The 18,381-nt window shown below is 39.4% G+C and overlaps 1 protein-coding gene across 2 annotated transcripts in view; it reads left to right on the top strand.

Moving 5' to 3' along the window:
• MLXIP (MLX interacting protein) overlaps nucleotides 1–18,381 on the top strand; it is a 2,166,122-nt gene that overhangs the window by 2,052,851 nt on the left and 94,890 nt on the right. For both annotated transcript variants that reach the window (XM_086942977.1, XM_086942976.1), the window contains one exon: nucleotides 1,994–2,117. In XM_086942977.1, the coding sequence (XP_086799103.1) occupies nucleotides 1,994–2,117 (124 nt within the window). The remainder of the gene's footprint in view (nucleotides 1–1,993; nucleotides 2,118–18,381) is intronic.

The raw sequence follows: 18,381 nt of genomic DNA, 5'->3' as shown, positions 1-18,381 counted from the left end.
GACCGCCCGTGTCTCAATGGAGTGGCAGGGGAGAGCTAACCGTGGGGGGGGCTACAGCGTCGTCCACGCCACAAGCTGCGCGAAGGAGAGTCTGACCCAGTTGGAAGGGTCCGACTCCGGTCGTCCGGGCAGCGCTCTACGCCTCCATGGTCTGCAGCGGTTCGCCAGCTCGTCTCCCCATCCACGTCTCTCGGCGTCCAGCGGCGGCCATCAGCGCAGGGTACAGGGGAAGCGCCGGAGGTCGGAAAAACACTGAGTCTGCCACCAATTCCGCAGGTAAAGGTACCGGGAGAACACCAGTCACTTCAGCGCCAGTATTTCACTGTGGTAGGACGGCGCAGGTCAGGATAAATGATCAGGATGTCCAAAAGAAACCAGACGGCTTGCGGAGCCGGGAGCTCAAGCGTCCGTCCCGTCCGCCATCTTGGCTCCTCCCCCGGAAAGCGCATATTCTCTTCTTGAACAAATTAAGCGAACTAATATAACTGCTAGAGCTGTGGGGTTAGCGTATCCATCATTCAACAGTAGTGTAAACAGCAGTCCTTTTTCTCCTATTCAATTCCCAGAACACCAGAACCTCTGTTTAGGCTCATGATTCGCTAGTTGGAAAACAGATGTTGGGCTACATCCATAACTGGAAAAGATAAAATCAGACCAGTGGGTCGTTCTTGCTCTAAAGAAAAGTTACTCTCTTCATATTTTGCCGTTCTGCCACCTGTCCCTTATCGCCTTTACCAAATAGAAATAGAGTTAAACCTTACTACTCAAAATAGGTACTGTCAAAATGTGTTACCCTCTCAGAGAAGGGCAGAACTTGTTAGCCAGACATGTTGTGAAGAAAGGAAGGGAGGTCTCCTTTCCAGTTTAAATCTAGGATTTCTAAACATGTTTCTTAAGACCGAAAACTTCTAACTACCTATGCCACTAGATGAGAGAATTCTAAGTTCTAAGTGACTATTCCACCACTGTTACTAATATAATGGTAGCTAAAGGATGTAGTTCTTCTTTACCCTTTCGTACTTTGGGACCGTCAGTGGTGGGTATGTCATCCAACTTGTTAGCATGCCATCTTTTCTATGAACGCCTCAAACATCGACTCTGCGTATGTGTGCTCGATTTGAAGGTGATAAAGTTGGGTCGGAAATGTTCTCCCTCAGTTGTGGAGTTCTGAATTTCAAATACTCTCGGACAGTACAACTGCTGTGGTCTGTCTGAACAAGCAAGGTATAGTAGATCAGAAACTGTTGTGCATGGACGTAGCAGACATATAGGAATGAGCATATACCAATGAATTCTATTTGATATCCCTTCAAGTGCCCTTGGCGCTCTCAACATCACTCCATTGTCCTCGTGTTCCACTGCACTGCAAGTATTGAAAAAGTTTCCATATCCAATCTGTCACCTGGGAATGGCTCTTGTAAAGAATCTCTAAGAGCTGACACAATGTGATTACGTGGGCAAACTGGGATTTGCGCTCTGGTACACTCTTCAATACAGGTTGTACTGCCCTAGTCTGGTCTGGTTAATTTAATCTTTCAATAATAATATTCTTATTGTGTAGTACATCCATTAGCATGCAAATTGCATTGTAACAGAGTTTATGTTTCTTTTTATATTTTCTGGCGATTTGGTTGCGACGAAAAAATCATGACGTTCCTTGATCCCATATATTTATTATCTCAGTTATGTCACTTGAAAACTAGGTTTTATAATTATCGATATTCTTTACACCCTGCTGGGTACTCTGCTAAATGGCACAGTGAGTATATGAATAGATGTGGAGTGTCTATTGCTGAAAAGCGCCTAGGGAAGTCCGCTTTAGTTAATTGTGATTTCAATGTAACTTCTTTCTCCTAGAGACCTGCAGATTGTGCTGCTGATTGTGGATGCCAATAATGTTCGTAGAACTGATAATTATGTGTGGTACAAGTGTGGAAGTGTTGTCCTGACCATTCGCAGACTGTTCGTTCATCAGTTTGTAATATCGTTACAGATCCTGCCAGCAACAGCTTCCTGCTACTGGAGTACCCGTGACACGACAACGATTTGATCGTATGAGATTGCTTTTTGATGAGTACGTGAAAAGCAGAACCCTTCAAAATTGGAAGTTCTGGATTGTATCTTTTTGTGTAGTTTTTTTAGCTCGGACTGTATTCAGTGTGTTGTTTCAGTTTCAAACATCGCTTTTCTGATTCCAAACATGGAACACTTTGCAAGCAATTGACGTTTGATTAATTGTACATGGTTTTCTTAAAAGGTATCTGGGAAAACCTTCACTAAGCTATAAACTGAGCAGATGTCTTGACCCCACTACCCCACTCACCTGTTGACTTATCCTCAAACCAGTCCAAGGCCCTTCCGGAAACTGCTTTGCTGCATTGAGGCTTCCAGCTCATCTCCTTCAGCTCTCTCTCTCATCCTCTCTTGCTCCTTCTCTGTCTTTTCCCATCTCTTTCTCACCATTTTCTGTTTTTGTGGATTTTTTCCAGTCGTCTGAATTCTCATCTCTTTCACCCAGTTTTCTGCTTTAGCTCTTTTCAGCCATTTCTCATCTCCTCTCTTCCCCCGTTTTCTGATTTTCCTTTATCTCTTTTTTGGCCATTTCTTATCTTCTTTTTCATCCGTTTTCTGCTTTTTGCTATTTTCAGCTGTTTCTCATCTTTCATCTCGTTTTCTTCCCGTTTCTGCTTTTTAAAATTATTTCCTCACCCCTTAATATCACCTTAATGCATTATTTGCCCCCCATGCCCTCGAGCTTATTTTTTCTGTATCCCACCTCCCCGCTCCTTACCTGCTTCTCCTCTTCTCTCATGCACAGTTCTACCCACCACCTCCCCATCCAGGACCTACTTAATGGCCGCTGCTGCTCAACACCTTTGAGCAGTTGCCTAGGCCCCAGCCTGCCTACCTACCAGCTGACTGCTCCTCTGACCATTCCAAGGCAATTCCGGACCCAGCTTCACTGTCTTAAGGATCCTGCGGCATGACAGGACTGCCATGGGAGGGGGAGGATGGGGGTGACAAGCGATCTTTTACAAAGACTCGATCACCTGCTCACTGACCACAGAGAACCCCACTCAGTTCATGGAACATCTGCCTTTCAAGCTTCAAGTTACCCTAAACGGAACCCTCATCTATCAACCTCCAGGACCATAAGATACCTTCACCAACCTCTTCACAAAGTTCCTTGCCACCCTCACCAGAGACTCTAAACACTTCGTAGTCCTCGGAAGCTTAAACTTCCACTTCCACCAGAAGACAGAACAGACCCTTGCTCCACAGCACTCCTAGAACGCCTAAACATTGGACTAACCCAGCTCATTATAGAACCCACATTCATCATCGACACACATTGTCCTCATCTTCACCACCTTTAACGACATCAAGTTCAACTCAACCTCACCCCTCATGTGTACTGACCACTGCTTAATCCACTTCAAGATCAACACACTGCAGACCAATTCACCCACCGTCAACCTACCCAGCCGCAGTTGGAGCAAAATCTCAGAAACACAATGACTGCACTCACTAGCCACCTCGAGCACTGCCACCTACAGGACAACTCACAACCAGGATTCAGAAAGGACCACAGCACATCATCTGCACTATTCATAGCCACTGATGATATCAGGACCATCCTTGACAGAGGAGAAACAGCCACCTTCATCCTGCTCGACCTCCCAATGGCATTTGACACAGTCTCCCACAACACACTCTTCAGAAGACTTCAGGAGGGCTGTATACAAGAACCTCTGCTCAACATGATAACCTCCTGCCTTACAAGAAGAACCCAAAGAGTCAGACTGCCACCCTTAACATTAGAAGCCAAAGAACGCGTATTCAGAATCCCACAGGATTCTTCCCCAAGCCCAGCCCTGTTCAACGTCTGCATGGCTCCACTCGCTAACATCATCAGATCTGAAGACATCACCTTCATCTCCTATACAGACGATACCTAATTCAGCCTCTCCCTGACATCAGCCACCAGACAATCTTCACCAAGTGCTTGCCCCTTTGTAGCGAATTGGATGAGAACCAAGTGATTGAAACTGAATTCTGGCTAGACTGAAAGCACTGGTCTTTCATAACAAGAATTCCACGTAGGACTACACCTGGTGGATGACAGAACTGGGACCAACACCCATCAACCAAGCCAGAAATCTGGGAATCATCCTAGACAAAAAGCTCAACATGAAGACACAGGTCAATGCAGTGAGCTCTGCTTGCTTTCACATCCTACAAATACTACGAAAAATCTTCAAGTGGCTTCCTCAGAACACCAAACAAACCGTGATACAAGCAGGCATCATAAGCTGAGTCGACTACAGGAACTCACTGTATGCTGGAATTTCCAAACAACTCCTAAACAGACTCAAGACTCATACTCAACTTCCCCCACCCACATCTCACCCCACCTGCGTATGCTCCACAGGCTCCCCATTCACAAACACAGGCAATTCAAACTCTGCATGCACACCTACAAAGCCCTACACAACATGTGACCCCCTTACTACAATAGCCACACACACTTTCACAAGCCATCAAGACACCTTTACTCAGTCTCGCACACACACCCCTAATTAAAAAATGCAGAACAATAGGTCGCAGTTTCTCTTACATAGCATCCCAAAACATGGAGCGACCTTCCTCAGCATATCCGAGCCTACTCGCCACTAGAGTTTGGCATGTCGTTGAAGACCTGGCTCTTTGAATAATGTGACTGGTATCACAAGCCTACTCACCTGCTCAAGCGCTTGGATACCCTTGCTGGTCATTAGTGCGCTATGCTAATCAACATAATATAAATGAGAAGACCCTTAAGTTAACCGTACTGAAATCTTTTTTAGAAATTAGCCACTACTCTGATTTTATGTTTGCTTGAGCCTTTGGTGTCAGAAGTTGGCTGCATGTGTGTGAACAAATACAAATTCATAGAAGCAGCCCCATTAATACATATGTACTCTAGTAACACATGAATATACTATCACTGTTAATAGGAAACCTCTCTTTGCCAAGAAAAGGTACTGTGAGACCAAAATTTCAAAGGCTTATAACTAAGGCAAATGCATAAAATAACAATGAGAGAGCTACAGTCTGCAGAGAAACTTCATATTTCAAATGTTTAAGATGTAATACATAAGTAAGAATTAAAGATATGTCATAGACACACATCAACATCATAACAGTAATGATCATTGCACAATCCTGTTTAGTAATGATCTGCTTTTATTTCATTCCATCCGTTGCTTACCATTTGTTGGCTTTGTCATTTTCATTTGCTTGCATCTCAATCAATAACTTTCTTCGTATTTGCTTGTCCCATAGTGTTTGTCCCTCCCATGGGGCATAACCTTTGTCTCCAGCACTGGATCTTTCATAGATCCACATGCTTGAATCGAATCACTGACATAACCTCGACAGACCGAATATCGGCTAGACAAAATATCGAAGTCAAATTATCGACTACAAAAATATCGACTCCTAATACTTAACCGCATGCGCGCTAGCGGGTTTTCCCGCTGCGCGCGGAAGATTCGAAAATCCTGCGTTACGTGACAAAGCCAGCTTGTCATGCGCGCAGCGCAGGTCACGCCCATGAGCTGGCTTTGTCATCCGCATCGAAGGGGTTAAACAAGAAATTACAAATATATCGAAACAACAATATTGAGTAAAAACATTATCGACTACTAAATTATCGACCATCAATATTATCGAATGTAAAAAAAAATGAGCACCAATCCATAACATTAAACACAGTCAAAATATTGACCATCACTATATAGAATACTACAATATCGAAAACGAATTATTATCGACTTAACAAAACACATACAAAATACGCTTTATAAATAAAAAAACATATTATACACTTCACAAATATATATATTATATTTTTAAAAAAGGATACTACATACAATAAACATTTCTAAAATTAAAAAAAACATTTACATCAAACATACATTTTAGAATACAAATAAAACATTGCAAATAATTGTACATTACTTCATACACATAATAAATATTCTTTCTCTTTAAATATAACAAAATGCCATTAAACATTGAAAAAAGTTACTTTACCCATACAAAAAAACACTAATTGGCGTCCACCATTTAAGAACAATAATTACCAAAACGAGGAAAAAAATTCAAATAAACCAATAAGAACAAGGTATCAAAGTGGATAACCAATAAACTTACGCAAGCAATTTAACACCCTATAAAAGGACAAATTACACCTGCTAAAATCGCAAACTAAAACACCAAAAAAAAGGAAGCCGAAACGCTGCCAGTTTGCTGAAAGAAAACGGATTTACTTCTACCAAAAACCTGCTACACTTATCTAAAGTAAGTACAACCCACCTTTATATCTTCAGAAAACGTAAATCTAAAACTTCAAACTGCTATTTAGAAAACAAATAACTAAAACATCTCTTTTATTCCTACTCTATTTTCTAAAGATATAAAGAAATTATAGAAAACCTGCACAACATCAACACTTCAAAGAAAAAATATAAAAAGTAGGTATCTAACCTAAAAAACTTAGTAAATAGAAAACTAAGGAAAAACTAGGTAGCTGACCAAAACCAAACAAACATTATTAAAGAAACATTCTTCTAACACATCTTCTCCATCTTAACAGGTACAGAAAAAATACAGCAAAAAGAAAACTTCGAAGAAAACCAACAACTGCATTCAACAAAGAAAAAAACTGGTAAATAATTAACGTGCAAATCAATGTTATGATAATACTATATGCATGATTTACATACTTTTCTAATAATGTAATGTTTAATCTCTCTTAGCACCAAAAAGCAAATATGACTGAAGGAGCTAAATTTGTGTATTCTCAAAAAGGGAAAATGCTTCTATATTACATGGGATATGTATACACTCAAGAGAAACAGAAAGATATGAAAGTTTTTTGGAAATGCACCAAATACTATTCTAACAAATGTTATGGGAGAGCTATAACTCGGGAAATGACTAACTTATACTAAGGAACATAACCACCCACTAAATGTTACAGAAATAGAAATTAGAGAAGTGCTTGATTCCCTTAAAGAAGCTAGCACTACTAGTGATACACCAACAACTACTATTCTGAAACAACAATTGTACTCTATCCCAACATGCATCTAGCCAACTACCAAGTATAGATTCCCTTAAAAGAACCATAGCTAGACAAAAAAGAGCTACATCAACTACTCCTCCCACACCTAAAACTTTTGAAGAAGTTCAACTTCCCCCTGAACTCTTTGTAACTCATAATAATGAACCATTTATACTATATGACAACAATTCAAAAGATAAAAGAATAATACTGTTTGCCACTGCAGACAACATGTTTAAACTAAACCAATGCCAAACTTGGATGATGGATGGTACTTTTGCTGTATGTCCTAAACCTTTTTACCAATTGTACACTATCCATGGTCATTTCCAAAATGCTAATATTCCATTCCTATATGCCCTCCTACCAAACAAACAACAATCTACCTACCAAGAAATCCTAACCAAAGTCAAAGAACTAACTAATGACTCTTTCCCATACAAAAATCATTGATTTTGAAAAAGCAATGATAAACAGAATCCTAAAAATATACCCACATACAGCAATACAAGGTTGCTATTATTATTTTAATCAATGTATATGGCGACATCAACAAAAGTCTACATTAAGTGTCCAATACGCCACAGATAGCACCTTTGCTTATCAAATTAAAAAACGTATTTCTCTAGCCTATGTCCCTGTAACAGACGTAGCAGAGCACTACAACATATTAATAGACAGCCCCTACTATAAAAGAAACGAAGAAAGATTAAGCCCTGTGCTTGACTATTTCGGAGGTACATGGGTAGGAAGGCTACACCGATCAGGTCATAGAAGACAACCTAAATATCAACTAGCCTGGTGGAATGTCTACCATAAGCACCCTAAATAAGGAAGCAAAAACAAACAACGCAGTTGAAGGATGGCACAACGCCTTCCAAGCAACCACAGGCAGAGGAACACCTACCCTTTACAAATTAATTCAATCCCTACAAAAAGAAAAGAGTTACCAAGAGCTCCTAATGGAGCAATCAGTAACCCTGATAGGACCAAAATTAACTAAACAAACCAAAGAAATGTGTAATACACTCCAAAGCCAAGTTACACTCTATCCAAGTACCAGAGGACTAGAATATCTCTCAATGACAGCTAAAACGATTCTATAAAATATATAACAAATATACAAACATTAGCCATTTATAAATACACATTTTTCTACCATTACTATATGTAACAAATTGAAATTAAATTATCAAATAAATTACAAACACATTCATTAAATTTATTTTGATAATTTACTTTCAAACTGTTACGTATAACATCGCAATACAAAACATTTGAACAGATTTCCCACCCAAAAACATTTCCTTATATAATTAGTTTTTGTTGCTTCTTCAAAAGTAATCCAATGTAAAGAAATCCATACGAAATAAGCCAAAATATCCATACAATCCAAGCAAGCCCAAAAAAAATGAAAAAATACAAGCAAATCCATGGCGACTCCTCTCCAATGTAATCCACAAAGTATACCCTTCAAAACCCAAAATGGTAATTTAAATAAAATAAACACTCCTGGAAAACGCGAAAAACAAAGTCTGTGTGTAAAAATCTGAGTATGTAATACTCGTCACACTAATTTAAAAAAAAAACATACGTCCTCCAAAAACTAAAACACTGGCGACAACCTAAAAATAGAAGAAAGACATACCCTCCCACACAAATACACCCATACACATATAAAATTACATTTTTATCCTATGAACATAAGCATTTAGTAACATTAAAACATATAAACATCTTTCACACACCTAGGGGCCGATCAGGATAGCGGTTTTTCCGCATCCTCGGGGCCGGCGGAAGCCACCGCCGGCCCCGAGGATGCGGAAAAACCGCAGCGGACTGACCAAGGACCCACCGGCACATTAGGATGGCTGGTGGGTCCTGGTTTCCGTCCGCAGCTTTTCCGCCGCGGTTGGCTTACAACCGCGGCGGAAAAGCTCTAATATGGTGACGGTGTCTCTCAGACACCGTCCACCATATTAGGATGGGCAGTGAATTATGCTTTTCCGCGGCGCGTTTCCCGCCGTGGAAAAGCATACGGAACTTCACTGCGGGGGCCCGTTGCGGGCCCCCTAGGTGAAGGGGGGGTGGGGGGTGCACATGGGGGGTACCTATGGTACCCCCCTGCATTTGCATGCAGAAAGCGGCAGGCACCGCACGGTGCCTGCCTCTTTCTGCATGCAAAAGCAATGCGTGCATTTTTAACATTGCTGCGGGTGCAGCTTGAAGCTGCACCCGCCGCAATGTTAAAAATAGAGGATGTGACCGCCAGGGTGGCGGTCACATCCTAATTGCACAGGAGGGAACTCCGCATGCCATGCGGAGGTTCCCTCCTGCTCTGGGGTCGCGGACGGACGCAAGTCCGTCCGCGATCCTGATCGGCCCCCTAGTACTAAAACGCGATAAACACTATCGTACACAGTCGAGCTAACACCTAAAACACAATTTACGATATACATTACAATCCTACTCAAGCTAAATACACCACACATACACTTAAATAAATTTGGTAGCTTATACAATACAACAAAAACAAACTTACCCTCTACAATGCAATGCTGCATCCAACCGCGAGCTGTTCCAGTACCAAATCAAACATAATAACAATACGCGGTTAAAAAATAGTCCCTGTATAACTGAAAAGCCTATTTATTTTCTATTTTCTTACACTTTAAAATTAATTATATAGGCTTACATTATATATTATTTCTCCTAATAATTTTTAAAAAAAATTATAAATAAATATTTATTTAAAAACATTCTTTACAACATTATTTAATAAAGAATGTAAAAGAAAATATTATTTATATGTACAATTTGTAATTAATTATAATGTGAAATTACTTTAATCATTCACCTTCTACTAAACCTTATGCTTATAAATATGTTCATGTGATTTGAATTGGAAAACTGTTTTCTCATTATTCACTTTTGTAAAAATTAATATTATTAATATTATCAATATTAATTTTATTAATTTATAAAAGAAATATCAGTTTGTAAGCAACAAAAATGTTACTATTTTGAGATCTCTAAAAAAGTATCTATGAATAATTTGTACTATAAAAAACTAAAAAATGTATTTACAACAAATAAAAAAAACATTTTCAACATGTTTACTATTAAAATATATCTATTTTGTATATGATTTATAATTTTTTTTAATAAATAAATTGTCCACTATGTAATAATATTTGTATTAAAAATTGACATTTGCAATATATGTGACTTAACATAAAAATAGTTTCATTGTAATTTATTAGACTTTTTTATTTAAAAAAATGTACTTGCAATTTATTTATTTTTTTAAACTATTCACTTACAAAATTAAACTACAAATAAAAAGTTTTCCTCTAATTGCCATTTATTTTTTCATCTTAATAAACAGTTTGTAAATGTCTTCACTTAAACATGTCTCCTTTTTTAATTTTCAAAATTAAATATAATGCAAATATATTTGTAATTATTTATTATTTTTATAAAATAATAAAAATTGTAAGATCTTTATCAATCTACTACTAATTTAACAATAATGTAAATTACTACTATACTTAATTAATGCACAAAAAAATAATATTTGTAATATTCTACCAACCAAAATGTATATCTATAAAAAGTTGTGGCCATTCCCATTCCACCAAATATAAAGTCAGGGAAGGTACGGGACAGTAAACCTTTAGAAAATACTATTCCCACTCCACCAAGTATAAACTCAGGGAAGGTGCTGGACATTGAACCCATATAAATTACTATTCCCACTCCACCAAGTATAAAGTCAGGGAAGGTGCTGGACAGTAAACCCATATAAATTACTATTCCCACTCCACCAAGTATAAAGTCAGGGAAGGTGCGGGACAGCAAACCCATATAAATTACTATTCCCACTCCACCAAGTATAAACTCGGGGAAGGTGCTGGACATTGAACCCATATAAATTACTATTCCCACTCCACCAAGTATAAACTCAAGGAAGGTGCTGGACATTGAACCCATATAAATTACTATTCCCACTCCACCAAGTATAAACTCAGGAAAGGTGCTGGACAGTAAACCCATATAAATTACTATTCCCACTCCACCAAGTATAAAGTCAGGGAAAGTGCTGGACAGTGAACTAATATAAATTACTATTCCCACTCCACCAAGTATAAACTCAGGGAAGTTGCTGGATATTGAACCCATATAAACAACTATTCCCACTCCACCAAGTATAAACTCAAGGAAGGTGCTGGACATTGAACCCATATAAATTACTATTCCCACTCCACCAGGTATAAACTCAGGGAAGGTGCTGGACATTGAACCCATATAAATTACTATTCCTACTCCACCAAGTATAAACTCAGGGAAGGTGCTGGACATTGAACTCATATAAATTACTATTCCCTCTCCACCAAGTATAAACTCAGAGAAAGTGCTGGACATTCAACCCTTACAAATTACCATTCCCACTCCACAAAACATAAAATCATTAAACATACTGGACACTAAAACCATATAACTTAAAAATACACATTTTTATATAGTTCATACAATAACATCTTTCAATTTTCTAAATAATTTTTTTTTATTTTAAATTATTGTGTAAATTATTTAATTATAAATTTTAAAATTAAATAAAAAAATGTCACATAAATTTTCAATTTAATAAACAATCATTCTCTAAAATGTTAAAATAATTAGATAAATTAATTACAAATTAATTTCCATTAAATATTCGAATTATAAATAATTTCGATTTTTTTAAATGTATTTTTTTTAAATTATTTTAAAAATTTACAAAAATATTACATTTTTATCTCCTAATTATTTGATTTTAAATTTATAGATTTTTAACAATACATCTATTTATTTTCTATTTTAACTTCTAATTATTTTCTAAATTTTAAAAAAGATTCACATAAAATTAGTAATTATTGTCAAATCATATTCTAAATTTAAATAATTAATTTGAAATTAATTTCAAATCAATTTCGAAATTCCTATAAAAAATTTCACACAAATGTAAAAAAAATTCAAATCAATTTCAAACAAATATTTTTAAATTCTATTACAAATTTAATTGTAATTTATTTTAAAACACTTCCCACCCTATTCCCCTAATAACCCACAACCCGCTACTAAAACATACATTTTTGGTACATTTTACAATTATTATACATTTACTTTCATTTAATTCTATATAATTTAAAACACTTCCCACCCTATTCCCCTAAAAACCCACAACCCGCTCCTAACATTTTTTATTATTTTTAAACTACATATTGTTTTGTTTTTTATTACTTACATATTTTATTACATTAAATAACAAACATAAACAAAATGTAAGTTAAAAAAAATTAAAATACAACATTTTTAAGATTATACATTCAACAAATCGATATTTTAACTGTCGATATTTTCTCTGGATGTTTTCTACACTCGATATAAACTACTTGATATTCTATACTTCGATATTTTTAAATACACTTAAAAATCGATGATTTTAACATCGATATTACTTACCTCGATATTACTGCAATGTCGATATTCTGTAGTCGATATTCTGAATCACTCCCCGTTGCTGCAGTGGGATATCATGTCTTATCTCAAAAGGTATAGGTGATTTCCCCCCATGCTCTGTCTAGCTCTCTCACCCATGTGCTTCTCCCTTGCTCCATGTTGCACTCTCCCTCATGTGCTTCCCTTCTCCATGTGTTTCCCCTCACCTCTATATTTTTCTTTCCTGTGTGTTCCTCACCCTCTGTGTTGTTCCCTTCCTCATGTGCTGCTTTTCCCCATTCGACACCCACTTTGTTTTCACTTTATCCCGCTCTCCCTGACCTGTTCCCCTGCCTCCAAAAATATATTTTCTATTTTGAGCTCAAGGCAGCCATTAAAAAAAGCAAAACTTTGTTTTAATTTTGTATTAGTTTACAGATTAGTCGTCAAGCACCCACTAACAAAATGACGTGGCCTCATCATTGTGGCTTTTTTATTTTGCTTTTAGCCATTCTACACAGCATCCACAAAAAATGTTTTGCTGATGCTGTACAATATTGCCATAAGGCTTTGGCAAAGCCAATAGGTTTCAAAGTCAAGACCTAATAGTTTGCAAATGCTTGTTTTACTTTGATCGACCCCTCTGTAGTGGACTGCTGTGTGGCTTCTATCTATAAGTCAGATAAAGAATCCCCTTTGGGTAAGAATACACATCAAAATACCACACTTACAAACTCAACAATGCAAACATAATTGGTTCAGTCCATACAACCCAGCAAGAGCAAAGATGATGCAAATGGTTAAAATTAAAAACGTGTGAAATTTATTACAACATACATGAAAAAGAAATCACAATAAAATAGTTGTGTATATCCCCCAACAGCATAAAAATAATAATAACAATTATGACACAGTGGGAATCAAAACATAGAAAATGATTCTAATTAAAAAAGAAGAGGACACAATAGTCAGACATAATTAATTCAAACTCCAAATTGTACAAGTATCTTAGATGGAGAAGTTATTTGGTCCAATGACTTTGTGTGTCACAATTCTAGAATAGCATCAACGCGTTTCGGTTTTGGCACTTCATTAAAAGCCAGCACCTTCCTCAGGATTAAAATACAGTTTCACACAATTTACGGTAAATCTCGCTTGAGGCAACAAAGGCCCTCCTGCATATTCCAATGCTTAATCCAATACTCCTTCTCGTTTAAACAGCACTGAGTGGAATCATCTATTGCGTATTCCTTGGTCATAAATTGTTTTCTTTAGTTTCATAGCAGGAATGACCAACGCTGATGAAGCGTTTCTAATTCTAAGAATACAGCCGGTGTGCGACGCGTTTATGGGAACGTAGCAATTCTGGCTCTTGAATTCAAGTATTCTCGGGGTAGGAAATAACACTCCCGTAGAAAGGTAGACCTACCGCAGTCTCTTTTCAAATCTAGCATAACGGCGTATGATGGTGTCCATGCCTTGATTCAAAAGTAGCTTCTATCTATGCAATCACAAATCTGATAGAGCATTCTAGGTGCAGATTTCTTATCTAAGAATTATTCCCAGGTGTGAGACTGGATCCAGAATTGCTTTTGTGAGCAATTCCCCTGCGTGCTGGTGTGGTGGTGTTATTCAGCTCCGCTGCCTATATAGGCGCGCCACCCCAGCGCTCTGACCTCGGTTTTTTCTTTCTGCGTCAGTCAGCACAGATCCAGAGAAGAGCTACTCTAGTCATTTTATGACTGACCTTTTTCAAACTTTTGTCGAAGACTTTTTGGAGACTTAGTCTCCTATTATGGCAGGGATGGCCATGAAGAAGGCTGGTTTTAAGCCCTATGTGCGCCTGTCAACAGCAAATGTCTGCGACACACCCACACCTCATCTGCCTCTGCCTCTGGTGTCTCCATTTGACCAAAACGCTAAGACCTGTGTCGATTGCCACACCGCGTGCCCAAAGTCCTTGAGAGAGCAGTCCCTCAAGGTCCTTGCTGCTCGATATGCAATGCTGTGACAGTCTAAACCCTGGCCGAGAGGAAGGCTCCTAAGATCGGTTGCGGAGCCATCGATCTTCGTTGCAGTCAGTTGTTCGGGTGTGTCCCACAAGAAGAAGCAGAAGATGGTTTCGACATCTGCCCATCTGTCAAAGTCATCAGACAAGATGAGGGAACATCTGCATCCGAGGCCTGGGTCCGTGTTTGAGCCTGTGCCTGGGCCGTCTCCACTCCTCCCTAGTTTGCCGGAGAAACCCCCGCCCAACTCTGTGAGATTTATGAGGCTATGGACCCCATATTTGGGTGGCATGCCTCGGCCGGCGTGGCTTTTGTCCCATGCGTGTTCTGGAGAAGCCCCCACTGGAAGAGTATGAGAGGTACCCCTTAAACAAGGTCAAGGGAAATAGGGTCAACCAACCAATTTACAAAGAAAGAATTCCCTTGAACAGAACCAGATAAACAAGGCACAAAGGTCAAAAAAACTATAAAAAGATTCACTAATGTAAAAAGAATTCTTAACAATTTATTGAAAATACAAATGTTAAAAAAGTGGACATACAAGAACCACTGTGGCAAAATTAAAAAAACAACAATAAAACTGTTTGACATTCAATATTGATCAGCAAGATTGAAACATAAAGACAGAACACAGTGAGACATGAAGCTTGTACAGTACTAAATGTATATTCCAACTCTGTTTCCAACACCTATGTTGTGCACACCACAGAATAGCATATCAACAAAGGTGTATGAGTCATGAATTATACTGTGATGGTGCGTCGACGCGTTTCGGTGGGTTTCCATGTTTTTATCCACCTTTGTCAAGACAACATTTATCTGTCGTAATGAGTGGGTCAATATGATCTCCCTAGAAAGTGGAGACACAATAGATTAATTCAAAATGCATTATGTTCTGACTCTTTTCTACAGGAACACCTATAGTGTTTTAGTCTTGTTTAGTTAAACGGTAGTTGTACCCCAACAGATGACCCGGTTGATGACCTTCATTATACATATCATTTTCATCATACAATTATATATTCGAAAGGATGACAAAAAGCTAAAAATTGCTTTTACTCTTTAGTACAAGATTCCCCCAACATGTCTTTTTGCTATACATTTATGTATTCCCCAGGATGGCCATCAAAAAACAAACATTGATAGTTAACTTAAACACATTGTTTATGTTTATACATATTTTTCTTGTTCTATAGCGTCTCTTCATCTATTTGTTTACTGTGGCTTATGTTTACCTTGATGTCTACAAACACACTCAACTCTGGTGTAACAGTTGTATTGTATACCCAATTACTCCTATTTCGATTAGGGAGTTGCAAAAAAGGGGAGGAGGGTAGTGTGGCGTGGACTAAATCATATTATACCAGATTAAGGAGCCTAGTATAATCTTACTCCCTCCTTATTGTCTGTTGCTGTTCATATTTAAGTAAAAGGAAGGTCAACTGCGGAAAGCCTCTGTTTCCAATGGTTTTAGGTACCTCTTGGGTTAACATCGTATCAGATTTATAACTTGATTTAAGGTTACCTTGAAATTCTCTTTTGAATGTGGTCCGATTTTCGTTATTAATCACACCGGAGCGTGTTTTAGTAAAGATTTGGGCTTTATATATTCCCCTCTTTGGTTAAAAAAGTCATATGCAATAGACTCCTGAAAATTCAAATGATAAAGACAAAAATAAATAGAGAATCGTCCTGGACTTGTAGATTTTAATTATTTTGGGCAAACGTGCTACTTTATAGAGGAAAAGCCCCACGTGCTACTTTATAAAGGAAAATCCCAGCATACCTGATATTGGAACTTGAAGGCATTGACTTTAGCTGTTGTCTATTATTTAGGCCTTGTGATACGTTTTCATTTATTTATTAAAAGACCAGAGGCGCTTCAGTCGTGTCCTTGCGTCGTGAATTAATGTTTCACTAAAGGCAAAGACACAGGTATATTTGTATCTTAAAGGGTAAAGTGTTATGTTTTTAAATACAACTTGAGATAATTCCGGTATTTTCAAAATTTGCTTACCACTGTGGCGCAGAGGGACTGCTTACTTCCCTGGTTCTAGGATTTCTTTTTTTTTTATTTCTTTTTTTAGGTCCTGCGCCTGTACCAGTTGAGCTCGTTGGCTCCATAAATGGGATCGGAGTGGGGCCAGTAGTGCCACCTCGTACTACCCCTGTGCCGGCTGCAATGCAGACATTTCCGTCACAGCCAGTGCCATCCCCATTTTAATCCCCGAGACAGAGCTGGATGGGCATCGTCTGCTTCTGGTGTCAACAGGAGGCATTCCCTCCAGGCGGCGACCTGTTCCCCATTCCTGTGGGCTAGGACTTGAGGAACAATGGTTGGGGCCACTTGTCCCTGAAGAATAGCAGCCCCTACATTACCCTGCGGACATCTGGTGTGAGGATTTGGCAGACACCAGAGGACTGGACGGCCTGTGCAGATACTTGCTTGGTCTCTCCTCTTACCATGGCTATGGAGGAGGAAGCCTCATTTGCAATGGTGGTGAGATGGGCGGCTGAGGTCCTGGAACTTCAGCTGCCCACTGTGGCAGTCAAGATGAGCGTCTTGACAGAGGTGCTTCAGCCGGGAGTAACCCCATCTGAACTGCTACTCCCATTTAATGAAGCCCTCACAGATTTCCTACTTGGGGCCTGGTCCAAGCCCTGCACAGGGGCTCCTATGAATAGGGCAGTTGCCCACCGCCATTGCCCTGCTCCAGAGGTTCCCAGTTTCCTCACCCATCACCCCACCCTGGAGAGCTTGGTGTTCCAAGGCTCCACCTCCAAAGTACATCCTGGCACATTTCCTATCACTCCACCCGACAGGGAATCCAAGAGGCTGGATGCTTTGTGGAAGATTTTTTCTTTTGTCAGCCTGGTGGTGAACAGTGCATGCCTTTTGGACTGATGTGACTCTGCCTGCCTACAGATGTTACCTGCGGTTCACGCTAGACCACAAGCACTTTGTTTACGGTACTCCCCTTTGGACTCACCTGTGCCCCTCTGGTGTTCACCAAGGTGATGGCTGTCTCACGCTGGTCGAGGAATGCAGATGGGCTGGTGGCCAGCAAGACCACCAACAAACCTTGGCAAATGCAACAGACTTGTTGCAGGAAAAAGTGCTTAGTTGCAGACCAGCAAGGTCTGTGGGACTCACCCAGCAGGTGTACGTCAAGGCCGGCCTTCAGCAAGCAGGAGTGCTAGCAGGAATCTATTGAGACCTTGGGAGGGCCCTATGGCAGGAGTCGCAGGGAGCCCTAAGCAGCACACAGAAGATGGATACCAACGTCGCTGGAGAAGCAGGTAGGATATCAGTTTTGGAGCTGTGTGATGCTTGAGTCTGGGCCTTCTTGGAGCCCTAAGATCCTCTGTCAGGAGAGACAACAGGCCTTGGCAACACCAAACAGATGTGGTGCATAGAGATGCCTTTCTGGTCGGCTGGAGAGGGATTACAGTCTCCCAAGTTGCAGGTCTCTGGCGATCCAACAAACTACCACCTGTGTTGTAGAGCCAGTAGGTGTCTGTGGTGCAGCAGAATCCACAAGTCGGTCGGTCTTCGTCGAGGGGCCTACTGATGCAGGGACGTGACTCCTTCACTCTTAGGGATATTCCTTCTTACTATCTTGATGCTTGCAGAGTTGTGGGGGACTCAGGAGGATACACAGCCTCGGAGGTTGCAGGATTTGGAAAAGCACGGATACAAAGTTGCAGTAGGAGACTTCTTACCAGAGACTGTCTTTGTCTTGGTTCCAGACTCCGTCCAGCAGCAGAGCTCAGTGTCCA

This window comes from Lissotriton vulgaris, chromosome 11, assembly GCF_964263255.1.
Source record: "Lissotriton vulgaris chromosome 11, aLisVul1.2, whole genome shotgun sequence".
Classification (NCBI taxonomy): domain Eukaryota; kingdom Metazoa; phylum Chordata; class Amphibia; order Caudata; family Salamandridae; genus Lissotriton; species Lissotriton vulgaris.
Note: the sequence above shows the minus strand (reverse complement) of the source record. Positions and strands in the feature narration are given on the sequence as shown.